The sequence below is a fragment of the Pseudophryne corroboree genome, chromosome 6, assembly GCF_028390025.1.
Source record: "Pseudophryne corroboree isolate aPseCor3 chromosome 6, aPseCor3.hap2, whole genome shotgun sequence".
In the NCBI taxonomy this organism is placed as follows: Eukaryota; Metazoa; Chordata; class Amphibia; order Anura; family Myobatrachidae; genus Pseudophryne; species Pseudophryne corroboree.
Window position 1 is genome coordinate 543,130,089 of NC_086449.1, and position 26,522 is coordinate 543,156,610.

At 47.0% G+C, this 26,522-nt stretch overlaps 1 protein-coding gene across 5 annotated transcripts in view; it reads right to left on the reverse strand.

Moving 5' to 3' along the window:
* TMTC3 (transmembrane O-mannosyltransferase targeting cadherins 3) overlaps positions 1 to 26,522 on the reverse strand; it is a 263,792-nt gene that overhangs the window by 13,112 nt on the left and 224,158 nt on the right. For all 5 annotated transcript variants that reach the window (XM_063927659.1, XM_063927660.1, XM_063927661.1 and 2 more), the window contains one exon: positions 2,566 to 2,735. In XM_063927659.1, the coding sequence (XP_063783729.1) occupies positions 2,566 to 2,735 (170 nt within the window). The remainder of the gene's footprint in view (positions 1 to 2,565; positions 2,736 to 26,522) is intronic.

Below are 26,522 nucleotides of genomic sequence, written 5' to 3' on the forward strand. Positions count from 1 at the left end.
AACAAGCGTCTGGTTCACATGTGCCGCGCACACGGGTCCTGGCTCTGGGCAATGAAGAAGACCTCTGCACCTCCTTACTTACAGATACATAATTCTTACGTTCTACCTCTCTTCAGTTGAAAGTGGTGACATTGCTCTGTAATGTCTTATGATAAGAGGACAGCTCCCCATCATCTTCACTGACAGCAGAAACACATCTTTTCCTTAATCACCCTAAACCAGCCAGCTGCTCTCTCACTTACCATTCACTGTGTGCACAAAAGGATAAGCAACAGAGGCAGCTAGAGTACTGGGGTTAGATCTTTAAAACACCATCTGCATGACCCATATGCATGACTATGCAGCTGATCTGACAGCTGTTACCTTTTCAACGCTTTGCATGAGGTATTATATGATCAGCTGCTGTAACTATAATTCTGTTTATACACACACATTAGAGGTTTAACAAAGTATGGTTAGACTGTCATTTTTCTCCCAAGGTTTATATCCGGTGTATTCCATAACTGTATATCACTTATGTGTTACTGGATTAGTTATTGCAAGACAACGATGTGATCAAATACCATAAATTTAGTCAGAATATTTGCAAAACATTTATTGCCGCCATGCAATATATGTTGATTATGTTATTGGGGTCTTCAAATGTGTACCGATCTGTGCTAATCATTTTCAGGCTAGAGTGAGGAATACTATATCTTGGTGCTAAACATATACACAGTAAGAGGAACAATACATTAACTTTATCCTTCAACTTCCACGCTAATCCATGTGATATTAAAACTTACTGTATAGACTACTGCTTGATAACGTCATGTGTATGCCTAAAACAGATATCTACATTCATAATTTCAGTAGTTTTAGAATGTTAAATTATATTGTCACCCGATAGGCATTACTAGAGATAATTAGCGAAATCTAATACAAACTGCATGGTCAGAGATAACTAGCAAGCTTAGATACAAATGATTGTTTAATAAACTTTACAGAACGAAGGATATTTTTTCTATGGAATAATTTTTTTACTTTTTACAGTGTCATTTATACACTTATAATACAATAGTCATTTATACACTTATAATACAATAGTTTCAAACATAAAAAAAAGTTGATTAAACTAATTAAATAAAAAGTGTGTCCCTAAAAAGAAGGTTGCTACATTGCTTGCTTAAAAAAATGTCTGTTCCTTTCCTCATAAACAAAGCGTTTCTTCCATCTAAAACTATTAATAGTAACAGAGGAAGGCCACAGAAGTTATAAAAACGATGGCCAGGAAACTCACACCAGAACCACTACCATACAGCAGTTTAAGGAACCTTCTAATTCTACTCTACGACCCCCCGTCAACTAAATAACCCTTTATTCCACGTAATGTCGCATTTTCAGGACTAAAATACCGATTCTAGTTCATATTGCGTTTTCCTTCTGTTCTTTGAAATTTATATTCACAAGTAACAATTAAATTTAACATTATGGGAGTTCCTACCATACATACGATACTAAAAAGTTCAATTAAAACCCTAAAACATTATACAGATGGCTTTTAACAACAAGGATATGTTAACATTTAGAGGAAATACACAACCATCTGTATTTCCATATGTTCTCTACAACGAATTTGCAAACGTCTAGTAACACTTAGGGGGGCCAATCCCGGGATCGGCGGGATACCGGGATTTGAGCCCAAAAATGCCAGGATTTGAATCCCGGGATTGGAGCCTCCAATCCCGGGATTCACGGGATTACATTGCACATGTGTGGTAGTAAGTAATACTACTTACTACTATTAGGCGGGCGACAGCCATGGACACACTGAACGCGGCGGCACTTTAAATGTAGCGCCGGCCGCCAGCCAATCAGGGAAGCTGCCGCGGCAGCCAATCAGGAGCGACTGCTGCGGCCGCTTCCCTGATTGGCTGCCGGTCCGCCAGCTCTGGTTGGCTTGCGGCCGGCACTTCATTTGAAATGCTGCGGCGTTCAGTGTGTCCATGGCTGCCGCCCACCTAATAGTAAGTAGTATTACTTACAACCACCCTCCCTCCGTGCAGTGCTCTCTAACAGCGCCGCTACCTACACCCTCCCTCCCTTCCGCGCCGCTACCTACACCAACCCTCCCACCCGCACCGCTACGTACACCCTCCCTCCCTTCCACGCTGCTACCTACACCAACCCTCCCACCCGCGCCGCTACCTACACCCTCCCTCCCCGCTACCTACACCCTCCCTCCCGAATCCCGCACCGCTACCTACACCCTCCCTCCCGAGTCCTGCACCGCTACCTACACCCACCCTCCCGCACCACTACCTACACCCTCCCCTCCAGCGCTGCTACCTACACCCTTCACTGATCCCTACTGCAATCTCGGCAATCCCGGGATTGAGAGTTTTTCAATCCCGAATCCCGGGATTGAAAAAACGGCCCGGGATTGGCCTCCCTAGTAACACTGCGAATATTACAAATTTGCCATCAATATGGTAAGAATTTAGCCTATGCACTGCAACATTCCAAATAATCTCTTGTAACTTGAAATTTTTGGTAACTTTGTGGTTTATTTATTAAATGCCTTACCTGCTAATATAAGCTTGCTTAAAATCTGGTCTCATACTTATTGCTTGTCTGTATAACTGATCAGCCTCTTCAAGTCGAGATTCATTTGCACGGATCAAGTTTGCAAGATTTATGTACACATTTAGGTGATTAGGAGCAACACGAGCAGCATACTTCTTTCCTGGAATTACCTAAAATAAATGTAAATGCAGTTAAACAAAATAAAGGAGTTCTTTTTCTTTTAAAACATAGTACAAATAATACTAAAAATAACTATTTCCGCAAGTACCTGTACTTTAATACATCAACAAATATACTAGCATGACTGTGTGCTCTGACAAATCTACACAATGCCACTTAAGTGTCACACATGATCATATACTGTGTCCTGAAGCATATCTGCAACAAGTGACTGTTTCAAGCAGCATTTGTATTGGCTTACAGAATCAGATATTCAGTGGGGCCAATTCAATCAGCTGTGCCTTGTGCTCAAGAGAGAACAGGGTTAATGTACTACAGGGTAATTCAAAAGTCGCAGTACACCCTTTTGTTTCAAAAACTGTGCAGGTTATGGGAAAACTGAATACTCCAGTAAGGTATGGGTGAGGTGGACTATCTTTTAGGGTATGTACCGAACATGGCGCCATCTTAAAATCGGCCATCTTGAATCTAGGTCAGTTTATTCAAATGGAAAGGGTGTCGTGTAACATGTCAAACAACATCAGAATATGCTGAAAAGTTTATTGCTGCAAATAGATTTGAAATAGCAGTTATGGTTAACAAGTTACAACATTTTTTTTTAAATGTTTCAGGTAACTGAAGATGGCTTTGACAAAAGAGGAGAGAATTGAGGTAATTTTGATGTCTGGAGAACAAAGTTTCAGTGTCATAGCTACAGATTATAACAACTGGCACCCAAAAAGAACCCCAATTTTACATAACACTGTCAGGTGCCTAATTTCCAAATTCCGAGAAACTGTGACTGTGGCTGACAAGTCATGGAGTGGTCGTCCAAAAAAGTGCTACTGACGAGACAACCCCAACAATGGTTTTGGCATCCTTCGTGAAGAGCCCACAATGCAGCACACGATGTTTGTTAGCAGAATTTGGAATCAGCTAGTCATCGATCATATGAATCCTTCATACCCATCGATGGCATCCATTCAAGATCCAGCTATATGAAATTGGAGGTCTTTCTGAGTTCCGGTTGTTACAGCTATGTTTTGAGGTTTGTGCTCCCAGATGAATTTGAGCCCATACAGATGTATTACCAATCTCAGCTGCCAGAGAAGGGGAGTGACAACTCCCCCCTCTGGTGATACCTGTCAGACCCACACAAAGCAACATCTTAGTGCTGATGCGCTGTATCACACCCCCGGCTGACTCCAGTGCCGATGAGCGAGATCTCGCATCCATCACAAGCTCTCACAGGCAGCCTGGACTCCGGAAGCCACTAAAGTCATCACAGTTAGCCACCTGAGGTCTGCCATCTCCGAGGGATCGAAAGGAGGCCTTGATAAGGCCTGAAGAACCAAAGACAAATCCCATTGAGCAACCATCTGGTAATGGAGCCAGTCTCTTCTGGAAACAAACTGATAAAAGACGAGACCTGGACCTTCAGAGAAGCCAGGCGAAGGCCCAAGGCTAGGCCCGCCTGTAAGAAGGCCAACAGCAGAGGGATCCATAGAACTTTAGGATCATAGTGATGATGAAAGGGCCCCTGAGAGAGCAGGTCTAGTCAAAGAGGTAGAGGGAAGGGCTCATCTAAGGAGAGATCCCTCAGATCAGAGAACTAATGATGTCTGGGGAAAGCAAATATAATGTACAGATTGAATAAAGAGAAATCATAAAGCAGCACTAGCATAAGTCACATAAAATGCAGAAATCAAATGTAACTGCAATGGACACTTACCAACTACACAGCACTTTGAGGATGCTGGTAGGATTCAGCATTTTGTAGAACATGCTATGTAGGAGAGGTATACAGGGAAACACAGCCCACCGCCTCTGGAGACCTGCAGAGCTCTATATGATGGCTACTCAGCGTCTCTTGAGAGGAAGGAGGAGCAGCCCAGGGAGGGAAGACCTCTATAGAATGGCACCCTGGGCTGGGGGAGGGGCTGCTGGGAAAGCAGTTACCTCCCCTGTGCTGAATATTACCATGGTTCTTCTGGCCATTAAAGGGTCCACAGCACCAGTGTACATTAATGCCCTGTGGTCTAGTGCAGCCGCGAGTACACTTAATGGACTGGGCACACATTAGCAGCCGCTGTGTCTCCCAAGACCGCGGTATGTGGACTCCGCAAGCGGGAACTCGCCTTACTTGTCACCCAAGTCTCCGTATGCAGTCCTGGGGCGCCCCTGCATCTTGCTAGTGAGAAGATTGCAGTGGGAGTCCCGCCAAAATCACCTCTCACTCGTGGTGTTGCAGCCCGGTGGGGTGATGGAGAGACAGCTCAGGCATTCTCTAGACTGCCAGGAGCTATCATTCCGTTGTAAAAGACAGAAAAAGTTAAAAAAACTCCGGCCCCTGTTCAGTGTGTCCAGCTCCATGCTGACACCGAAAAAACGTAAGTGCCTCAGCATGGGTGCGGGGAATGAAGGGGGAGTAGCCCAGTGCATCCTTGGAGACTTCTAAGATTATTGTTCAGTGTCAGTCCTGGTCGCCACGAGCATCATACCCAAGGTTAAGAATTAACCCTGTGGAGACCATGGCCCCTCGAAGAAGAAAATAAGATTTCCCTCATTTCCACCTAGTCTGGAGTTTCAAACTAAAATCTGTGTCAAGGCAAAATAACCTTCCAGATTTTAAAGGTTAACAAAAAAGGCATGGTAAATGCTATACAAAATGTAAATACATAATCTAAAAGTGAATGGAATACAGTTTATTTTCAATTGGTTTTTAATATGACATCATCCAGTTGGTGGCCTTCATTTGGGATACACATTTGTAGTCAATTTCTAACGTTTTATATCACTCAGTGGGTCACTATCGCTGCAATTTCTTGACTAAGCTCACGTTCATTTGTCTGGCTACGTCGACGAGCAGAATTTTTTCGTTACTGGGTGGAAAACAATCCTCATCAGCTTCATGAAAGGCCTCTACACAGCCAATAGGGCCATTTCAAATCTGAGGACTAAAAACATTGACCAAGAACCATTAAATAATGCTGCTATATACCAAGAAATGACGATATATTCAAAACCAATTGAAAAAATAAGATTTTACTCACCGGTAAATCTATTTCTCGTAGTCCGTAGTGGATGCTGGGGACTCCGTAAGGACCATGGGGAATAGACGGGCTCCGCAGGAGACTGGGCACTCTAAAGAAAGATTTAGTACTACCTGGTGTGCACTGGCTCCTCCCTCTATGCCCCTCCTCCAGACCTCAGTTAAGGAAACTGTGCCCGGAAGAGCTGACATTACAAGGAAAGGATTTTGGAATCCAGGGTAAGACTCATAACAGCTACACCAATCACACCGTATAACTCGTGATAAACTTACCCAGTTAACAGTATGAACAAACAAGCATCACTCAACTGATGCCACATAACATAACCCTTTAGTAAGCAATAACTATATACACGTATTGCAGAAAGTCCGCACTTGGGAAAGGCGCCCAGCATCCACTACGGACTACGAGAAATAGATTTACCGGTGAGTAAAATCTTATTTTCTCTAACGTCCTAGTGGATGCTGGGGACTCCGTAAGGACCATGGGGATTATACCAAAGCTCCCAAACGGGCGGGAGAGTGCGGATGACTCTGCAGCACCGAATGGGCAAACTCAAGGTCCTCCTCAGCCAGGGTATCAAACTTGTAGAACTTTGCAAATGTGTTTGAACCCGACCAAGTAGCAGCTCGGCGAGACCCCTCGGGCAGCCGCCCAAGAAGAGCCCACCTTTCTCGTGGAATGAGCTTTCACTGATTTTGGATGCGGCAACCCACCCGCAGAATGAGTCTGCTGAATCGTGCCACAGATCCAACGAGCAATAGTTTGCTTTGAAGCAGGAGCACCCAGCTTGTTGGATGCATACAGGACAAACAGCGAGTCAGTCTTCCTGACTCCAGCCGTTCTGGTCACATAAATCTTCAAAGCCCGGACTACGTCAAGCAACTTGGAATCCTCCAAGCCACCAGTAGCCGCAGGCACCACAATAGGTTGGTTCAAATGAAAGGATGACACCACCTTTGGCAGAAATTGCGGACGAGTCCGCAATTCTGCCCTATCCATATGGAAAACCAGATAGGGGCTTTTACATGACAAAGCCGCCAATTCTGACACACGCCTAGCCGAAGCTAAGGCCAACAGCATGACCACTTTCCACGTGAGATACTTTAGCTCCACGGTCTTAAGTGGCTCACTCCAGTGGGTTTTCAGGAAACTCAACACCACGTTAAGATCCCAAGGTGCCACTGGTGGCACAAAAGGGGGCTGAATATGCAGCACTCCCTTAACAAACGTCTGAACCTCAGGCAGTGAAGCCAGTTCTTTTTAGAAGAAAATGGATAGGGCCGAAATCTGGACCTTTATGGACCCTAATTTCAGGCCCATAGTCACTCCTGACTGTAGGAAGTGCAGGAATCGACCCAGCTGGAATTCCTCTGTAGGGTCCTTCCTGGCCTCACACCAAGCAATATATTTTCGCCATATACGGTGATAATGCTTTGCTGTCACATCCTTCCTAGCCTTTATCAGCGTAGGAATAACTTTATCCGGAATGCCTTTTTCCGCTAGGATCCGGCGTTCAACCGCCATGCCGTCAAATGCAGCCGCGGTAAGTCTTGGAACAGACAGGGCCCTTGTTGTAACAGGTCCTGTCTGAGAGGCAGAGGCCACGGGTCCTCTGTGAGCATTTCTTGCAATTCCGGGTACCAAGTCCTTCTTGGCCAATCCGGAACAATGAGTATTGTTCTCACTCCTCTTTTTCTTACAATTCTCAGCACCTTTAGTATGAGAGGAAGAGGAGGAAACACATAGACCGACTGGAACACCCACGGTGTTACTAGTGCGTCCACAGCTATCACCTGAGGGTCCCTTGACCTGGCGCAATATCTTTTTAGCTTTTTGTTGAGACGGGACGCCATCATGTCCACCTGTGGCAGTTCCCATCGATTTGCAATCTGCGTGAAGACTTCTTGATGAAGTCCCCACTCTCCCGGGTGGAGGTCGTGCCTGCTGAGGAAGTCTGCTTCCCAGTTGTCCACTCCCGGAATGAACACTGCTGACAGTGCTAGTACGTGATTCTCCGCCCAACGAAGAATCCTGGTGGCTTCTGCCATTGCCACCCTGCTTCTTGTTCCGCCCTGGCGGTTTACATGGGCCACTGCCGTGATGTTGTCTGACTGAATCAGCACTGGTTGGTTTTTAAGCAGAGGTTCCGCTTGACTCAGGGCGTTGTATACGGCCCTTAGTTCCAGGATATTGATGTGCAGACAAGTCTCCTGACTGGACCACAGCCCCTGGAAGTTTCTGCCTTGAGTGACTGCCCCCCATCCTCGGAGGCTTGCATCCGTGGTCACCAGGACCCAGTCCTGTATGCCGAACCTGCGGCCTCGAGGAGGTGAGCACTTTGCAGCCCCCACAGAAGAGACACCCTGGCCCTGGGGGACAGGGTGATCAGCCGATGCATCAGAAGATGTGATCCGGACCACTTGTCCAACAGATCCCACTTAAAGATCCTCGCATGGAACCTGCCGAAGGGAATGGTTTCGTATGACGCCACCATCTTTCCCAGGACACGCGTGCAGTGATGCACCGATACCTGTTTTGGTTTTAGGAGGCCTCTGACCAGAGTCACGAGCTCCTGAGCCTTCTCCTCCGGGAAAAACACCCTTTTCTGGTTTGTGTCCAGAATCATGCCCAGGAAGGGCACCACCTGCTGGAGATATAACTTGCGAATTGCGGCTAACACTACTTCCCTTTCTATGGGTGAAGCTGGCAGGGCCGATTTGAGGTAACGGTGAGGGGGCATCACTTCGAATTCCAGCTTGTATCCCTGAGACACAATCTGTATAGCCCAGGGATCCACCTGTGAGCGAACCTACTGGTGGCTGAAATTTCGGAGACGCGCCCCCACCGCTCCTGGCTCCTGTGGAGCCCCAGCGTCATGCGGTGGATTTAGTGGAAGCCGGGGAGGACTTCTGTTCCTGGGAACTAGCTGTGTTGTGCAGCTTCTTTCCTCTACCCCTGCCCTTGGCCAGAAAGGACGCAACTCTGACCTTCTTGCTTCTCTGTGATCGAAAGGACTGCATTTGGTAATACGGTGCTTTAATAGGCTGTGAGGGAATATATGGCAAAAAATTTGACTTCCCAGCCGTAGCTGTGGAAACTAGGTCCGAGAGACCGTCCCCAAACAATTCCACACCCTTGTAAGGTAACACCTCCATGTGCTTTTTGGAGTCGGCATCACCTGTCCATTGCCGAGTCCACAGGACCCTTCTGGCAGAAATTGACATTGCATTTATTCTAGAGCCCAGTAGGCAAATGTCCCTCTGGGCATCCCTCATATATAGGACAGCGTCTTTTATATGCCCCAGGGTCAGTAAAATGGTATCCTTGTCTAAGATATCCATTTCCTCAGACAGATTATCCGTCCATGCTGCTACAGCACTACACATCCAGGCCGACGCAATAGCCGGCCTCAGTATAGTACCTGAGTGTGCATAAACAGACTTCAGGATACTTTCCTGCTTCCTATCTGCAGGATCCTTTAAGGCGGCCGTATCCTGTGACGGCAGGGCCACCTTTTTAGTTAAGCGTGTCAGAGCTTTATCTACCCTAGGGGAGGATTCCCAGCGCATCCTGTCCGTTGGCGGGCATAGGCGTGCGCACAGGCACCCCCTAATGTCCGGCACCCCCCGCACATCTCGCGCCTGTGATCCACTGTGCTGCCAATGTGTAGATGTGGCGCAGCCACCGGCTCTGCAATCGCACATCTGAGCAGAGCCGCCTGCGGTAGCGCCAGAGCGGGTGCACTGCGGGCTGTGGCGCCGGCACTGTGACTGTTGGTGGGGCACTGTAGTCAGCGTATGTATGATAGCATTGGATGGATGCCCCTAAGAAATATGGCGGCCGCTCCGGGAGGAGGGCTGCTGCGCATGCCCGGCTGCAGCAGCTCCTCCTCCCATGATCCTTTGTGGAGTCAGTGAGACTCCGAGCACTGCGCCACCACTGAGCCAGGACCGCTACCCTCCACCACAAAATGCAGGGATGGACCAGCGCACGATGAGCGATGACGTCTATTTTTGATAAAAGTAAGGCAGCTTTCATGTATTCAAAAGTGTCTGTGTGTGTGTGTATATATATATATATATATATATATGTATACTCAGTATGTATATATGTTTAAGTATATATACACAGTATAAATATATATATATATATATATATATATATATGTGTGTGTTTATATATAGATGCTAAGTGGATGGTGGCACTTACAGGACTTTAAAGCATGCTACGTTCCTTTGCTAAGTTGTCAACGTTTCAATTTATTCAATACATTTTCTTCAGGACAATAATTTTCATTATGTCCTGACGAAAATTTATTGAATACATTGAAACGTTGACAACTCATGCTTTAAAGTCCTGCAAGTGCCGCCATCTATTGTTTCTACCGGAGGGCAGCAAGGCCAATTGTGAATAGGGAGGCCAATCCCGAGATTAGGATCTGTGGAATCCCGGCCCAAAAACACCAGGGTTTGAATCCTGGGATTGGCGCTTCCAATCACAGGATTCACGGGATTACACTGCGTATGAGCAGTTCCCTGCTCCACTTCCCCTGGCAGCTTCTCTCCCGAGTTCCCGAGCAGCTCTGAGCACCCGGCTCAGGTGTTGCCTTCTGAAGCCGGGCAGCCTCACCTCCTCCTCCACCACCCCCCGCCCGGCAGTCTCTCTCCCCAGGCAGCACTGAGCCGGGCAGTGAGGGACTCTCACTGCCTGACGCTACCTCTGGACCTTGGTTGACCCCTCTACTCATTAGTGAGTAGGTTATTTATATATATTTTTTTTTACTTGAAACCCCCCTGACCCTCTCTCCCACACACATAGATTGAAGGTGGACTGGTCAATCCCGGGATCCGGAAATCCCGGGACTGAGATTTTTTCAATCTCGATACCCAGTATTGAAATTGAAAAAATCCTGATATATATGTGTGTATTTTGTGTGTATGTATGATGCCGGTCAGTGCGGCTTCTGGGATTCACATGTTGATGGTGGGTGTATATTAAGGTGAGCTATTGTTGTTTGTCTTTATCTTGAAAACAGTCTATAAAAGCTGAAACGTTGATGTAACAAGGCTTGCGCTGTTTATTAATTATTATCGTGCTCTGAGTGCCGCATCCTGGGAGGATCTACTAGTACTTCTCTGTGCTGGCACCGGGCCAAGTTGCTACGCTTATGTGTGTGCCAGACCTTTGGAAATTATATTGTTGTATACAGTGTGTCTGTCTGTCTATCTATCTATCTATCTATGCCATAAACCAGCGTGTTATTTTTGGTGTCTGTGTATAAGCAAAAAGCTTGGTGGTGGGATTGTCTTCTAGGAGGCACCAACAAAAATCTTGCCTAGGGCATGAAATTGCTTAAGGTCGGCTCTTGTGGCTTGTTGCACAGCTCACCCATTGTCATGCTCAGACTGTTTTGCGATGTGACGTGCTGACGTCACACCGCGCACCCTCCCTCCCCGCCCTGCGCTGTCCTCGCTCTCTCTCTGTATATATATATATATATATATATATATATATATATATATGTATATATATTATAATGTGTGTGTAACCCTTCTTTTTAATATATATGTGTATACTAGCCCATTAGGTGGTGCTAGACACGCCCAGTAGTCGGTAATAGGCACACCCAGTAGGCGGTGCTAGGCACACCCAGTAGGCGGTGCTAGGCACGCCACTCCAGTCGTGCACCCCCTAATAAAATGTGCTGCGCACGCCTATGTTGGCGGGAAAGGGTACGCCATAAGTTACCTTTTGGAAATCAGCACTTTCTTATCGGGGGAATCCCATGCTTTTTCACATAATTCATTTAACTCATGTGAAGGGGGAAAAGTCACCTCTTGCTTTTTCTCCCCATACATATATACCCTTTTGTCAGGGACAGGGTTTTCCTCCGGTATGTGCAATACATCCTTCATTGCTATAATCATGTATCGGATGGCTTTAGTCATTTTAGGCTGCAACTTTGCCTCATCGTCATCGACACTGGAGTCAGAATCCGTGTCGACATCCGTGTCAACCAACTGGGATAGTGGGCGCTTTTGAGACCCTGACGGCCTCTGAGCTGCAGAATCAGACACGGGTTGAGACCCTGACAGATTATCCAACCTTTTATGCAAGGAGCTTACATTATCATTTAACACCTTCCACATATCCATCCAATCAGGTGTCGGCGCCGACACCACAGTCACTTGCACTTGTTCTGCCTCCACGTAACCGTCCTCGTCAAACATGTCGACACAAACGTACCGACACACCGCGCACACACACAGGGAATGCTCTAATTGAGGACAGGACCCCACAAGGCCTTTTGGGGAGACAGAGAGAGAGTATGCCAGCACACACCCCAGCGCTATATAACCCAGGGATTACACAGTAACTTAGTGTTTACCCAGTAGCTGCTGTTTATGATAATTTTGCGCCTAAATTTATGTGCCCCCCCTCTCTTTTTACCCTTTTTCTACCTTGATACTGCAGGGGAGAGCCTGGGGAGCTTCCTCTCAGCGGAGCTGTTAAGAGAAAATGGCGCTGGTTAGTGCTGAGGAAGAAGGCCCCGCCCCCTCAGCAGCGGGGTTCAGTCCCGGGTCTGTGTAATAAAATGGCGGGGGCTCGTACATATATACAGTGCCCAGCTGTATATATGTGTCTTTTTGCCAAGAGGTATCCTAATTGCTGCCCAGGGCGCGCCCCCCCCCCCCCCCCCACCCCCTGCACCCTACAGTGACTGGAGTGTGTGGGTAGTGTGGGCGCAATGGCGCACAGCTGCAGTGCTGTGCGCTACCTCATGTGAAGACAGGAGTCTTCTGCCGCCGATTTCGATGTCTTCTTGCTTCTGCCGGCTTCTGACTTCTGGCTCTGCGAGGGGGACGGCGGCGCGGCTCCGGGAACGGACGACAAGGTCAGGTCCTGTGTTCGATCCCTTTGGAGCTAATGGTGTCCAGTAGCCTAAGAAGCGCAACCTAGCCGCAGTTAGTAGGTTTGCTTCTCTCCCCTCAGTCCCACGTAGCAGAGAGTCTGTTGCCAGCAGAAGCTCTCTGAAAATAAAAAACCTAACTAAAATACTTTCTTATTAGCAAGCTCAGGAGAGCTCACTAAAAGCACCCAGCTCTGGCCGGGCACAGATTCTAACTGAGGTCTGGAGGAGGGGCATAGAGGGAGGAGCCAGTGCACACCAGGTAGTACTAAATCTTTCTTTAGAGTGCCCAGTCTCCTGCGGAGCCCGTCTATTCCCCATGGTCCTTACGGAGTCCCCAGCATCCACTAGGACGTTAGAGAAACTGTATTCCATGCACTTTTAGATTATGTACCATGCCTTTTGGTTAACCTTTAACATCGGGAAGATTATTTTGCCTCACATAGTATATAATGTTTGTAAACATTGATAATAAAGGGGAAAATATTAACAAGGAAAACCTGAATGCTTAAATTGTTAACGAAGTTTATGTAAAACAAACAAACGTCATCTGTACAAGAAAAAACAATATTAAGTATACCCAGTCACGGCTTTGATGAAAGCATCTATGTTTTGAAGTTTGTGCTCCATTGTGGGTCCGGATGAATTTGAGCCCACACAAACCAAATCTTTATGATTTGGGCTAAATAGAGGCTTGCTATAGAATGCAGATGTTACATTTATTGTGCAATCATTTAGTAACAATGGCTCCTTCCGGTTTCTGTGCCTTTTACTGATATATAGTCAAATTGATAGAAAACGTGGATGTATCTGTATAATTGGATTATGGTATAATAGGTCGATAGTCAAAAGGTCAACACCAAATAGTCGAAATGAACAAGGTCAACATGGTCAAAAGGTTGACAATGAATTGCTTGATGAATAGGTCATGAGTTTTTTCCTTTTTTGTTTTTCTCTTACGTCCTAGAGGATGCTGGGGACTCCAAAAGGTCCATGGGGTATAGATGGGATCCGCAGGAGACATGGGCACACTATAAGACTTTGAATGGGTGTGAACTAGCTCCTTCCTCTATGCCCCTCCTCCAGACCTCAGATTCTGTGCCCAGAGAGACTGGACACACACTAGGGGAGCTCTCTGAGTTTCTCTGAAAAGACTATGTTAGGTTTTTTATTTTCAGGGAGGCCTGCTGGCTACAGGCTCTCTGCTTCGTGGGAGTGAGGGGAGAGAAGTCAGACCTACTTCTTCTGAGTTAAAGGCTCTGCTTCTTAGGCTACTGGACACCATTAGCTCCAGAGGGTTCGATCACAGTAATTTGGTGCTATTATAACAGCGCACACATCATATATTATTTTTCAGTATTATATGGGCGCTGGGGTGTGAGCTGGTATACTCCCTCTGTTTTTCTCTAACAGGCTTCCCTGTGGGTCTGTCCCCTATAGCCAGTGTGAGTGGGTGTGTGTCGGTACGGTGTGTCGACATGTCTGAGGCTGAGTGCTCCTCCCCGGAGGAAGTTACTGGGGGCGCAGAGAAGGATTTGGGAGTGACTCTGTCGGCACCGCCGACTGCTGATTGGGTGAATATGTTGAGTACATTGAATGCAAATGTGGCGTTATTGTCTAAAAGGCTGGATAAATCTGATTCTCAGACACAAACGTGGAGAAAATCCATGGAGGACGCCTTGTCCCAAGTACAGGTCCCCTCAGGGTCACAAAAGCGTTCATTTACTCAAATAGCTGATACGGAAACCGACACGGACTCCGACTCCAGTGTCGACTATAGTGAGGCCAGTTTACATCCAAAATTGGTTAAGAGTATTCAGTACATGATTGTGGCTATTAAAGATGTTTTACATATTTCTGAAGTGCCTGCTGTTCCAGATACGAGGGTTTGTTTGTATAAGGGAAAGAAGCCTAAGGTGACGTTTCACCCCTCTCATGAACTGAACGCTATTTGTGAAAAAGCTTGGGCATCGCCTGATAAAAGGTGGCAGATTCCCAAGAGAATTTTTATGGCATATCCTTTCCCCTCTGACGACAGGGAAAAGTGGGAGTCATCTCCCAATGTGGACAAAGCTCTGTCACGGCTGTCCAAGAAGGTGGCGCTACCGTCTCCCGACACTGCTGCCCTCAAGGATCCTGCAGATCGTAAGCAGGAAATGACAGTAAAGGCCATTTATGTCACTACGGGTGCACTCCTCAGACCGACCGTGGCGTCGGCATGGGGACGCAGCGTCCCCATGCCGACGCCACGGCCGGAGAGCACCCGTAGTGACATAAATGGCCTTTACTGTCGTTTCCTGCTTAGGATCTGCAGGATCCTTGAGGGCAGCAGTGTCGGGAGACGGTAGCGTCACCTTCTTGGACAGCCGTGACAGAGCTTTGTCCACATTGGGAGATGACTCCCACTTTTCCCTGTCGTCAGAGGGGAAAGAATATGCAGCAGCTTACCTAAAAGGATGCGGCGAGGCATATTGGCCTCTTGGGATCAAGGGCCAACATATTGGCCTCTTGGGATCAAGGGCCAATGCCATGGCAGTCTCGGCCAGGAGAGCGCTGTGGATTCATCAATGGAATGCTGATGCCGACTCCAAGAAAGCTATGGAAGCTCTCCCATATAAAGGTAGTGTCTTGTTTGGTGATGGCCTCGCTGACCTGGTGTGTACCGCTACAGCGGGTAAGTCATCTTATCTTCCTTATGTTCCAGCACAACAGAAAAGGCATCCCATTACCAGATGCAGTCCTTTCAGCCTAATAAATACAAAAAAGGAGGAGGTTCGTCCTTCATTGCTTCAAAAGGTAGAGAAAGGGGAAAAAGGTTGCATGCTGTGTCAGGCTCCTAGGACCAAAAGTTCTCCCCGGCCTCTGCCAAGTCCACCGCATGATGCTGGGGCTCCACTACGGGAGTCCGTGCCGGTGGGGGCGCGTCTCAGACTCTTCAGTCAGGTCTGGTTTCACTCGGGCCTAGATCCTTGGGTGTTAGACATAGTGTCCCAAGGGTACAAACTGGAGTTTCAGGAGGTGCCCCCCCCCCACCGATTTTTCAAATCAACCTTGCCAGTTTCTATCCCAGAAAGGGAAGTAGTGAGTGCTGCGATACAAAAGCTGTGTCAACAGAGTGTCATTGTCCCGGTACCCCCGTCCCAACGGGGAGAAGGGTTTTATTCGAGCCTCTTTGTTGTACCAAGCCAGAAGGCTCGGTCAGACCGATCCTGGACCTAAAATCCCTCAATCTGTATTTGAAAACTTTCAAGATAAAGATGGAATTTCTTCGAGCAGTGATCTCCAGTCTAGAAGGGGGGGATTTTATGGCGTCAGTCGACATAAAAGATGCCTACTTACACGTCCCGATATATCCTCCACATCAAGCTTTCCTGATATTTGCGGTGCAGGATTATCATTACCAATTTCAGACGTTGCCGTATGGGCTTTCCACGGCCCCGAGGGTCTTCACCAAAGTGATGGCGGAAATGATGGTACTCCTACGCAAGCAAGGTGTCACAATTATCCCGTACTTGGACGATCTCCTGATAAAGGAGAGATCGAAGGAGCAGTTGCTGAGAAATGTGGAACTCTCCCTGACGGTTCTGCAACATCATGGTTGGATTCTAAATTTGCCAAAGTCTCAGTTGATTCCGACAACTCGGCTGCCTTTCTTGGGCATGATCCTGGACACGGAACTGCAAAGAGTGTTTATTCCAGCGGAAAAAGCTCTGGAAATCCAATGCATGGTCAAGGAGATTCTGAAACCGGCAAGAGTGTCGATTCATCAATGCACTCGAGTGCTAGGGAAGATGGTTGCGGCTTCGAAGCCATTCCGTTTGGCAGGTTTCATGCCCGGGTGTTTCAGTGGGACCTGCTGGACAAATGGTCCGGGTCTCACCTGCACATGCACCGGAAAATAAGTCTATCTTCCAGGACCAGAATTTCTCTCCTGTGGTGGCTGCAAAGTTCTCACCTTCTAGAGGGTTGCAGGTTTGGATTCCAGGATTGGGTCCTGCTGACCATAGATGCAAGTCTCCGAGGCTGGGGAGCAGTCACAGAAGGAAGAAGTTTCCAGGGAAAATGGTCAAGCCAGGAAACTTGTCTCCACATAAATGTTCTGGAGATAAGAGCAATTTACAACGGCCTGCTGCAAGCGGAACACCTTCTTCGAGGCCTACCTGTCCTGATTCAGTCGGACAACTTAACCGCGGTAGCGTACGTAAACCGCCAGGGCGGAACAAAGAGCAGAGCGGCGATGGCGGAGGCCACAAGAGTTCTCCGCTGGGCGGAAAAGCACGTGAGCGCTCTGTCAGCAGTCTTCCTTCCGGGCGTGGACAACTGGCAAGCAGACTTCCTCAGCAGACACGATCTCCATCCAGGAGAGTGGGCTCTTCATCAAGAGGTATTTGCAGAAGTGACAAGGCGTTGGGGAATTCCTCAAATAGACATGATGGCGTCTCGCCTCAACAAGAAGCTTTCGAGGTATTGTTCCAGGTCAAGGGACCCCCAAGCCAGTGCAGTGGACGCCCTGGTAACTCCGTGGGTGTTTCAGTCGGTATAGGTGTTCCCTCCACTTCCTCTCATTCCAAAAGTGTTGAGGATCATAAGACGAACAAGGGTTCCGGCAGTACTCGTCGTACCAGATTGGCCACGGAGGGTCTGGTATCTGGATCTTCAGGAATTGCTCATAGAAGATCCTTGGCCGCTTCCATTCAGAGAGGACCTGTTACTGCAGGGGCCATGCGTATTTCAAGACTTACCGTGGCTGCGTTTGACGGCGTGGAGGTTGAACGCCAAATCCTAGCTCGAAAGGGTATTCCTGGGGAAGTCATCCCCACTCTCCTTAAGGCTAGAAAGGAGGTCACGGCGAAGCATTATCGCCATATTTGGAGAAAATGTATCGTGGTGTGAAGCCAAGAAAGCTCCTGCGGAGGAGTTTCAGCTGGGTCGTTTCCTCCATTTTTTGCAGGCAGGCGTGGATGCAGGCCTGAAATTGGGTTCCATCAAAGTGCAGATTTCGGCTTTATCTATGTTCTTTCAAAAAGGATTGGCCGTCCTTCCTGAAGTCCAGACTTTCGTGAAGGGAGTGCTGCATATCCATCCTCCGTTTGTGCCACCCGTGGCACCTTGATGTGGTGTTGCAATTTCTTATGTCTCACTGGTTTGAACCTTTGCGAAAGGTTGAGTTGAAATTTCTCACTTGGAAAGTGGTCATGCTTTTAGCCTTGGCGTCCGCCAGACGGGTGTCGGAATTGGTGGCTTTGTCTCACAAGAGCCCATATTTGATTTTCCATGTTGATAGAACGGAACTGAGGACTCGTCAACAATTTCTGCCGAAGGTGGTTTCTTCGTTTCACATAAATCAACCTATTGTGGTGCCTGTGGCTACGGATGCCGTGGCGGTGCCAAAATCTCTCGATGTCGTAAGAGCTTTGAAAATTTATGTCGCCAGAACGGCTCTTGTTAGGAAAACGGAGGCTCCGTTTGTCCTGTACGCTTCCAACAAGATTGGAAATCCTGCTTCCAAGCAGACTATTGCACGCTGGATTTGTAATACGATTCAGCACGGTCATTCTACGGCTGGATTGCCGTTGCTGAAGTCAGTGAAGGTCCATTCTACCAGGAAGGTGGGCTCATTTTGGGCGGCTGCCCGAGGGGTCTCGGCACTTCAACTTTGCCGAGCAACTACGTGGTCGGGTTCAAACACTTTTGCTAAGTTCTACAAGTTGGATACCCTGGCTGATGAGGACCTCATGTTTGCTTAGTCAGTGCTGCAGTGTCGTCCGCACTCTCCCGCCCAGTCTGGAGCTTTGGTATAGACCCCATGGTCCTTTTGGAGTCCCCAGCATCCTCTAGGACGTAAGAGAAAATAGAATTTTAATACCTAACGGTAAATCCTTTTCTCCTAGTCCGTAGAGGATACTGGGCGCCCATCCCAGTGCGGACTGTTACTTGCAGTTGTATTGTTAGTTATTGTTTAAGGTTGTGTATCGGTTATGTTCAGCTGGTTGCTGTTTTTCGTTCATACTGTTATCTGGTATTCCTTGTAATCCAGTTGTACAGTGTGTTGTGGTGTGAGCTGGTATGTATCTCACCATTAGTGTAACAAAAATCCTTTTCCTCGAAATGTCCGTCTCCCTGGGCACATTCCTATAATTGAGGTCTGGAGGAGGGGCATAGAGGGAGGAGCCAGTTCACACCCATTCAAAGTCTTATAATGTGCCCATGTCTCCTGCGGATCCCGTCTATACCCCATGGTCCTTTTGGAGTCCCCAGCATCCTCTACGGACTAGGAGAAAAGGATTTACCGGTAGGTATTAAAATCCTATTTTTTTTTGGCGTCAAATTTTAACTTAAAGCACGTGGAACCCCAATTAGTGTACCGCTTTGCTCGCCATGCTTTGATCAAGGTTACCATTTCTAATTTCAGACCATGTGGATGGTAAAGCATTAAAAAGTTAAATTTAAAAAAAAAAATACACTTAATTAAAAAAAAATTCAAATATACTCATTTCGACCATTATCATGTCGACCATTTGAACAAGTCAACCTTTTGACGAGTCATCCATATCCATTTGGTGTCAACCTATCATTCAGATAGTCAGGACAATTGTAGTACCTAAGCACAGTGTAGTTCTGTATTATCTGGCATGCTTTAAAATCAGACTGTGAATGAGCGAAATTCCCACAGGCAAGAGCGGTCATCAGTAGTGTCACAGCTAGTATCATCATTGATACAACAAAGTCAGCCAAGCCTACTTTCAAAGCTAAACACTTCTAGGATAGCCCTAAGGCCTGTTTGTTAAGAAACACACATTAAGTATGTAGCGATACTACGGTTGTGCCTGCTGAACTATTGCATCAGAAATTGTTTCAGGAGCACAATACTACACATATTTTTGTAAGACTTTTAGGAGGACATTCAGTTATGAGAGGGATCCCACAAGAGAATTGCACAATGTGATTTTGTTTATTTTTGCACACACCTAATAAGCACTGCTTGATACCAGTAACTTTCCGCAGCCACACAGGAACTTGGCTTAAGTGAATCACCCATTATGGTTTATTCATTTAAACATAAAAGTAATCTAAGCAGTTTCATACCCAATGGTAAAAAAAGTGTGCAATTATATCATGAAAGATGAGGCACTATATAATACCTTATGTATTTTGCACTTGTATTAAAGAACTATAAAATACTTGCTGTAGCTTAAATCAAATAACCCATGACAAATTCCATTAAGTAATAATTAATAATAACTGTATTTATATAGGGCTCTTTCGCCAAATAAGACTCAAGAAATGTTGGGGGCGTGGCTTGACAGCAGACCCGAGCAGATGTGCTGAGCTGGAGCTCCTGCCCTGGGAATACATTTTACGCTATTTAACAGCTCCCTGGTGATTTTGGGAACACTCTCCTGCCTATTGGAGACCCCCTGCATCAGATTGTGTGGTTCGTGGAGCCGGCAGATGTGCCCTGCATCTGTGCGGGTTGCGGCCTACCAATCCTTCAGAAGCCGGGGCCTCAATTTGTCCACTGACCCGAGACAGCAGACCCTCACCATCAGCTTGCCTCCCGCTGTGCCCTTCGGCTCCCCCGGCCACCTTTGGGTCTGCCCACAGCTGTAAGAAGGTACCTGCTGTGCTGGGCTCCGTTTTTGCGGCTTCCTGTGACCGCGGTCTGCTGTACCTCCGGAGGCCGGGGACTGAAGTTGAGGGACTGCCCGGAGACTGGCTCCGTGAGCGCTGTGCGGCCCGACGGAGGCTCCTGTCGGCCTGAAGACACCTTCCCCACCTGCTCTAGCCCTCCCTGCTCCCTCCGCACCTTGGTGGGATCCCCCTGGCGACCCGCCGGCCACTATCTCCGCGCAGCACTGTCCGTGGCGTCCTCCGGCGGTCTGCGGCCTACGCATCCTCCGGGGACTGGGACCTTGAGTTCGGAGGTTCCCCGTCGCGGACTTCCGGGAGGCGCGGGCTGCGGCTGTCTGGGGTCCGGACACCTTATCCTGGTCCCAGCTGGCCTCCGCACCCCCCGCCACCCCTCCTGCACCTCCGGCCAGGCTCTTACCTGCAGTGGTGTCCCCAGAGGGCCTCTCTGCTCAAGGGACCTGTGTTCAGGCAGTCATCACCCCTTCTCTGCTGGTCTGGTGTCCTGATTGCCGGCTGGACAGTGGCCGGGCCTCATCCCGCGGGTGTGCCTCCTGTGTTGGACCTGGTGGGAGGGTGGCAGATCTCAGCCCTGGAGGGGCATCTTCCTGCTGCTGCCTGAGCCCTGTTCTTCCCGATCTGCACAGGAATGAGCTCCAGAGCCGTGTGGTAGCCGCCGGCTTCGGTGCCGCACATCAGATGTCAGCTGCATTGAAGGTACGGTCATAGAGCCACCAGCTCTTGTCTCTCCCCCCTGACACAGCGTAATCCGTGCTCGCCTCAGCCTGCAGGGAGTCAAACCCCTGCATCGCAATATTTTAAGGCAATACCTGTCCTTTGCACATCACCCAGGATGATGACCTAATACTGCAATTTGTCCTGCCTGGACCATGATAGTTTTCTTAATACCCCATCACACTTTTCTACTTAACATACATCTGTCAAGCAGCGTCTGTGTCTCCCTTTTACGTTTGTGACGTCCCGCCTATCCTATTAGTCCCCCACAATGGTGCAAATAAATAAAAAAAATTCACAGGCCCCCACAATTTTTTTTGGGCCAAAAGCTAAGGGCCCTCCACCTCCTGCATTGCTCACGGACTCTCCTTCCTCCCCCTGTTCACCAGAGACGGGTATAGACCCACAGATCCAAGCAGTTATGACAAGTTTACTTGAGGGGGTCCAGTCTGCCTTTAAGCAAGAACTCTCCACAGCTATTGCAGACTTCAAATATGACCTCACGGCCCTTGGCAATCGTACAGACGCTCTTGAATCTAAGACGGACGACCTCTGCCGCTCTCAGCAACGCCTAGACTCTGAACTTTCTAGACTCCATGATGAGATAGAGGATCTCCTACTATAAATCCTGCAATGTGTAATAACCCTATAATTAATGAGTTGAACATCCATGGAGTGATAACACATTTTGTATCCCGATACCTTACTTATCTTGCTCAGCCTGGTTTTGAGCCGCAGAAGCTGCGTGCATAAACTTTGTAATTTATGGTCAATCTGAGCTGCACTGGTAACACAGGCAGCCGAGTACTCATTAAAGGCAGTGTGCTTGGCACTCTCATAGTCTGAATTAGAGGATTATAGCCGTATGATCACGGTACTTCATATTGAAAAAATAGTCACTACTAACTGCACTTATGGCAGAGATATCTGAGTGTCTACGGAACAATAACACAAGTGGTATCCCCGTATTTTATTTACCTGCCCAGCTTTAGTCTTGAGCCGCAGCAGCTACGTGTAACAATCATTCAATTAATGGTCAATCCGATCTGCACTGGTAACATAGGCAGCTGAATATTCATTAATAGTAGCACGTTTGACACTCTCATATTACATGTACCTGTTTTGGATATTTAATTATAAATTCATAGGCATTGAATAATTGTGATTGTGCTGTATGTATCTAGCTAATAACAATGTCAGTTTTGAGAATGCCGTATGAACATAATCTCAATAAATCCAGTTAAAGGTACATGATACATTGAGCACTATTGATCTGTCTTTCTTAGCGTTCACCTGTTTCCTGCTGGCGAATCTGGATCCTGCAATGCCAATGGTAACAGGATCCACCTAACACCAGATACAGGGTAACACAGTGACGCCGAACCTATTTTTTCCATCAAACCGGCTATCTCCCTTACTCTCACCCAGTATGCGCTCTATGAAGATATTGGGCAGCAGATGAGGGAGACGGCATCTCGGATTGTACTTTTCCTCACGATAACTACTTTCTATGGATATCATAGTGTCACATGTCATTTTATCATATAAAACACTCTGTATGTGATTTAGATCACCAGGGCATATAACCACAGCAATAGTCTGCCATACTGTGATAAGTATTGACGGAGCTCATTGTTGTTCATTTAATGTCTGATATGGTAGAATGTATGATGTCTAGATAAATTAACACTGCAGCTCAGTATCTCTTGTTTATAGCACTCTATGAATCAGTACAGGTTTTCATGCTTCTTAGGCTCTACGCTGCACACATACTGTTTATGGTAGAGAATGTTACAGATTAGGAAGGTGTTACATTTCTGACACATGCCTCATGTTACAGGTGCACAGAGCTGGAAACATAAAAAAGAAACATATTTGATACATGTGTTTAGGAATTTGGTAGAGAATGTTACAGAACAGATTTGTGTTACATCTCTGATACAGGCCTCATGTTACAGGTGCACAGAGCTGGAAATATAGGTGGATCTGAATTTTGATAGCTATAGGTACGGACCCAGAGAGAAATAATCCATAATGATTTATTTGCTGATGGAAATTATACCAAATGCTCTCTATTAGCTGCGATCCATGTGTATATATTTATATTGAGATTCACGACTATGTCTGTCTATATTTGAGACATAGACGGGTATATTCTGACTATATTGACTAATATATTTTTACCACATATTAATTATTGAATTATCTCAAGACATATATTTTCTATGAATTATCTATAAGGGGACGCAATTTAATGCATGTATTTACAGAGTGACATTTACATATCGGTATATGCCACTCACAACACCCCTTTTATATTTTAGGAGTAGTAATTAAAGGTTACGTTTTAAATAATTATAATCATATCATATCGATTTGCAAATTAAATTTTGTTATAAAAGAGTGCTCCAAAAAGCAATCTATTCTCTTTGTTGCCTCTTTGCATCAAACACGTTGTTTAATGAGATAGAGGATCTCAAAGAACGACAAGAAGATCAAGAGAATCGTTCCCGTTGCAATAATTTGCGTATCCGCAATGTAGCGGAATCGATTCTTAGCTCCGCACTACCGTCCTTTTTGAAAGATTTTTTTCAACACGTATTGCCTGATCTCTTTGATGGCGACTGTCTTTGCGATAGGGCTCACAGAGCGCTCTGAGCGAAACCAGCTCCTTCCCAACCACCCAGGGATGTCATAGTGCGTCTACATTATTTTCGCTCAAAGGAACGGATCCTAATGTCGGTTCGAGACTCCCCAGTGATCGACTTCCGGGATATGCAACTGCAGGTCTTCCAGGATCTAGCCCCGTCTACTATTCAGAAACGACGAGATCTCCAGCCCGTTACTAGGATACTACGGCAGCATCAAATATGGCACAGATGGGGATTTCCTTTTATGCTACAGATTACAGTGAACAATTCCACCCACTCCGTTAAAACTTTAGCTCAGGGTCAGGATTTGTTGGCTAAGCTAGATCTCCTCCCTGTACCGTCGCCCGATAGCGAGACTGCCTCTTCCTCTGGTCCACGACCCCTCGGATTCCACTGCCTGAATGGACAAAGGTGACCCGTCATCGCAATGACACTAATGACCCTCCCTGATCTTAGTAGACACTCTTGATTACAATAAGATAGTTCTCACTATTCTAGAGATGTGTCTCCTTCTCATATGTTCTTTGTTGACAGGTGGGGGCTACGGCACCCGTCTTACTTCTTTCATTCAACTGTTATTGGTTTTGATATGGCTCACCGGGCTTTGATGTTTGTTATATGTTAAGTCTAGCTTTATGTTATTGTGCTGGGCTTGCTTTGCTTACCCCGATTTTCCCTTGTCTCCTTTTCTTTCCCCTATCTCCCCCTCCCTCTTTTCCCTTACTTCCCCCTCCCCCCCTTTTTATTACGACACAGTACGTTTTTCTTTCTTTTGTGTGTGTTCTGGGTTATATAGCTGAATTTTCGGCTGTTGCCGACTTAACTATTGCGGTCCGGAAGGACCTGGTTTTCTGCTCCCACTACCCCCATGCTCCCTCTCTTTGTGATTTAGTATATAATGTCTATTACTTGTGTAGCGGTCCTTGATTGGGACCCTATGTTTCAGGGTTTTTTCCCGTATGGGTTTTCTATCACTCTCTCTTTCTCTACATCTCTGCTCCTTGTTTCTTGCGGTTACTTTTCTTTCTCTTTTTCTCTTCTTCCCCGGGATGGGTCTCTGTTGATCCTTTTCCATTCTTTGGTATCACATGGCACTTAAGTTGTTCTCTGTAAATGTTAACGGGCTTAATTCTCCCAAGAAACGTACAGTGATGTTGTCCGCCTGTAGGAGAGAAAAGGCTGACATAGTCTTCCTTCAGGAGACCCGCTTCACTGGTACACACTCTCGACTTCAAGGTAAGCAGTTTACACAAACCTTTCTTGCTTCTGCTGATTGTAAGAAAAGGGGGGTGGCAATACTGATTCATCGTAACATCCCATTTGTACATACCGCAACCATAGCTGACCCCGCAGGCCGGTACATCGTGGTAACTGGTACACTTCATACAGAAACTCTAACACTTGTGTCTGTATATGCCCCGAATCAAGACCAGTCACATTTTTTCCGCACGCTCTTTCAGCGTCTTAATAGAGTAGAGCAGGGTCACATCATTTTAGGTGGGGACTTTAATACTATGATCGATCCCCTCTTAGATGAATCTAACCCTCCTAAAAATAAGAAGGAAGCATCCCCGACTGAGGCCTCTCTCACGTTAATTCCCTCCCTCGCACAGCTTAATCGGAGAGATACCTGGCATCTTAAACACTCCACTGCTAGGGATTATACCCACTTCTCTGCACCTCACCAACATTATTCTCGGATCGATATGATCCAAGTGTCTCAATCACTCACGACACTGATTTCTGATGCAGGTATCACTCCTTGCTCATGGACGGACCATGGGGGGGTCTATATCCTCATAGAAAATAAGAATTTACTTACCGATAATTCTATTTCTCGGAGTTCGTAGTGGATGCTGGGGTTCCTGAAAGGACCATGGGGAATAGCGGCTCCGCAGGAGACAGGGCACAAAAAGTAAAGCTTTAGGATCAGGTGGTGTGCACTGGCTCCTCCCCCTATGACCCTCCTCCAAGCCTCAGGATACTGTGCCCGGACGAGCGTACACAATAAGGAAGGATTTATGAATCCCGGGTAAGACTCATACCAGCCACACCAATCACACTGTACAACCTGTGATCTGAACCCAGTTAACAGTATGATAACAGCGGAGCCTCTGAAAGATGGCTCACAACAATAATAACCCGATTTTTGTAACTATGTACAAGTAGTGCAGATAATCCGCACTTGGGATGGGCGCCCAGCATCCACTACGGACTCCGAGAAATAGAATTATCGGTAAGTAAATTCTTATTTTCTCTATCGTCCTAGTGGATGCTGGGGTTCCTGAAAGGACCATGGGGATTATACCAAAGCTCCCAAATGGGCGGGAGAGTGCGGATGACTCTGCAGCACCGAATGAGAGAACTCCAGGTCCTCCTTAGCCAGGTTATCAAATTTGTAGGATTTTACAAACGTGTTTGCCCCTGACTAAATAGCCGCTCGGCAAAGTTGTAAAGCCGAGACCCCTCGGGCAGCCGCCCAAGATGAGCCCACCTTCCTTGTGGAATGGGCATTTACATATTTTGGCTGTGGCAGGCCTGCCACAGAATGTGCAAGCTGAATTGTATTACACATCCAACTAGCAAAAGTCTGCTTAGAAGCAAGAGCACCCAGTTTGTTGGGTGCATACAGGATAACAGCAAGTCAGTTTTCCTGACTCCAGCCGTCCTGGAACCTATATTTTCAGGGCCCTGACCACATCTAGCAACTTGGAGTCCTCCAAGTCCCTAGTAGGCGCAAGACACCACAATAAGCTGGTTCAGGTGAAACACTGACACCACCTTAGGGAGAGAACTGGGGACGAGTCCGCAGCTCTG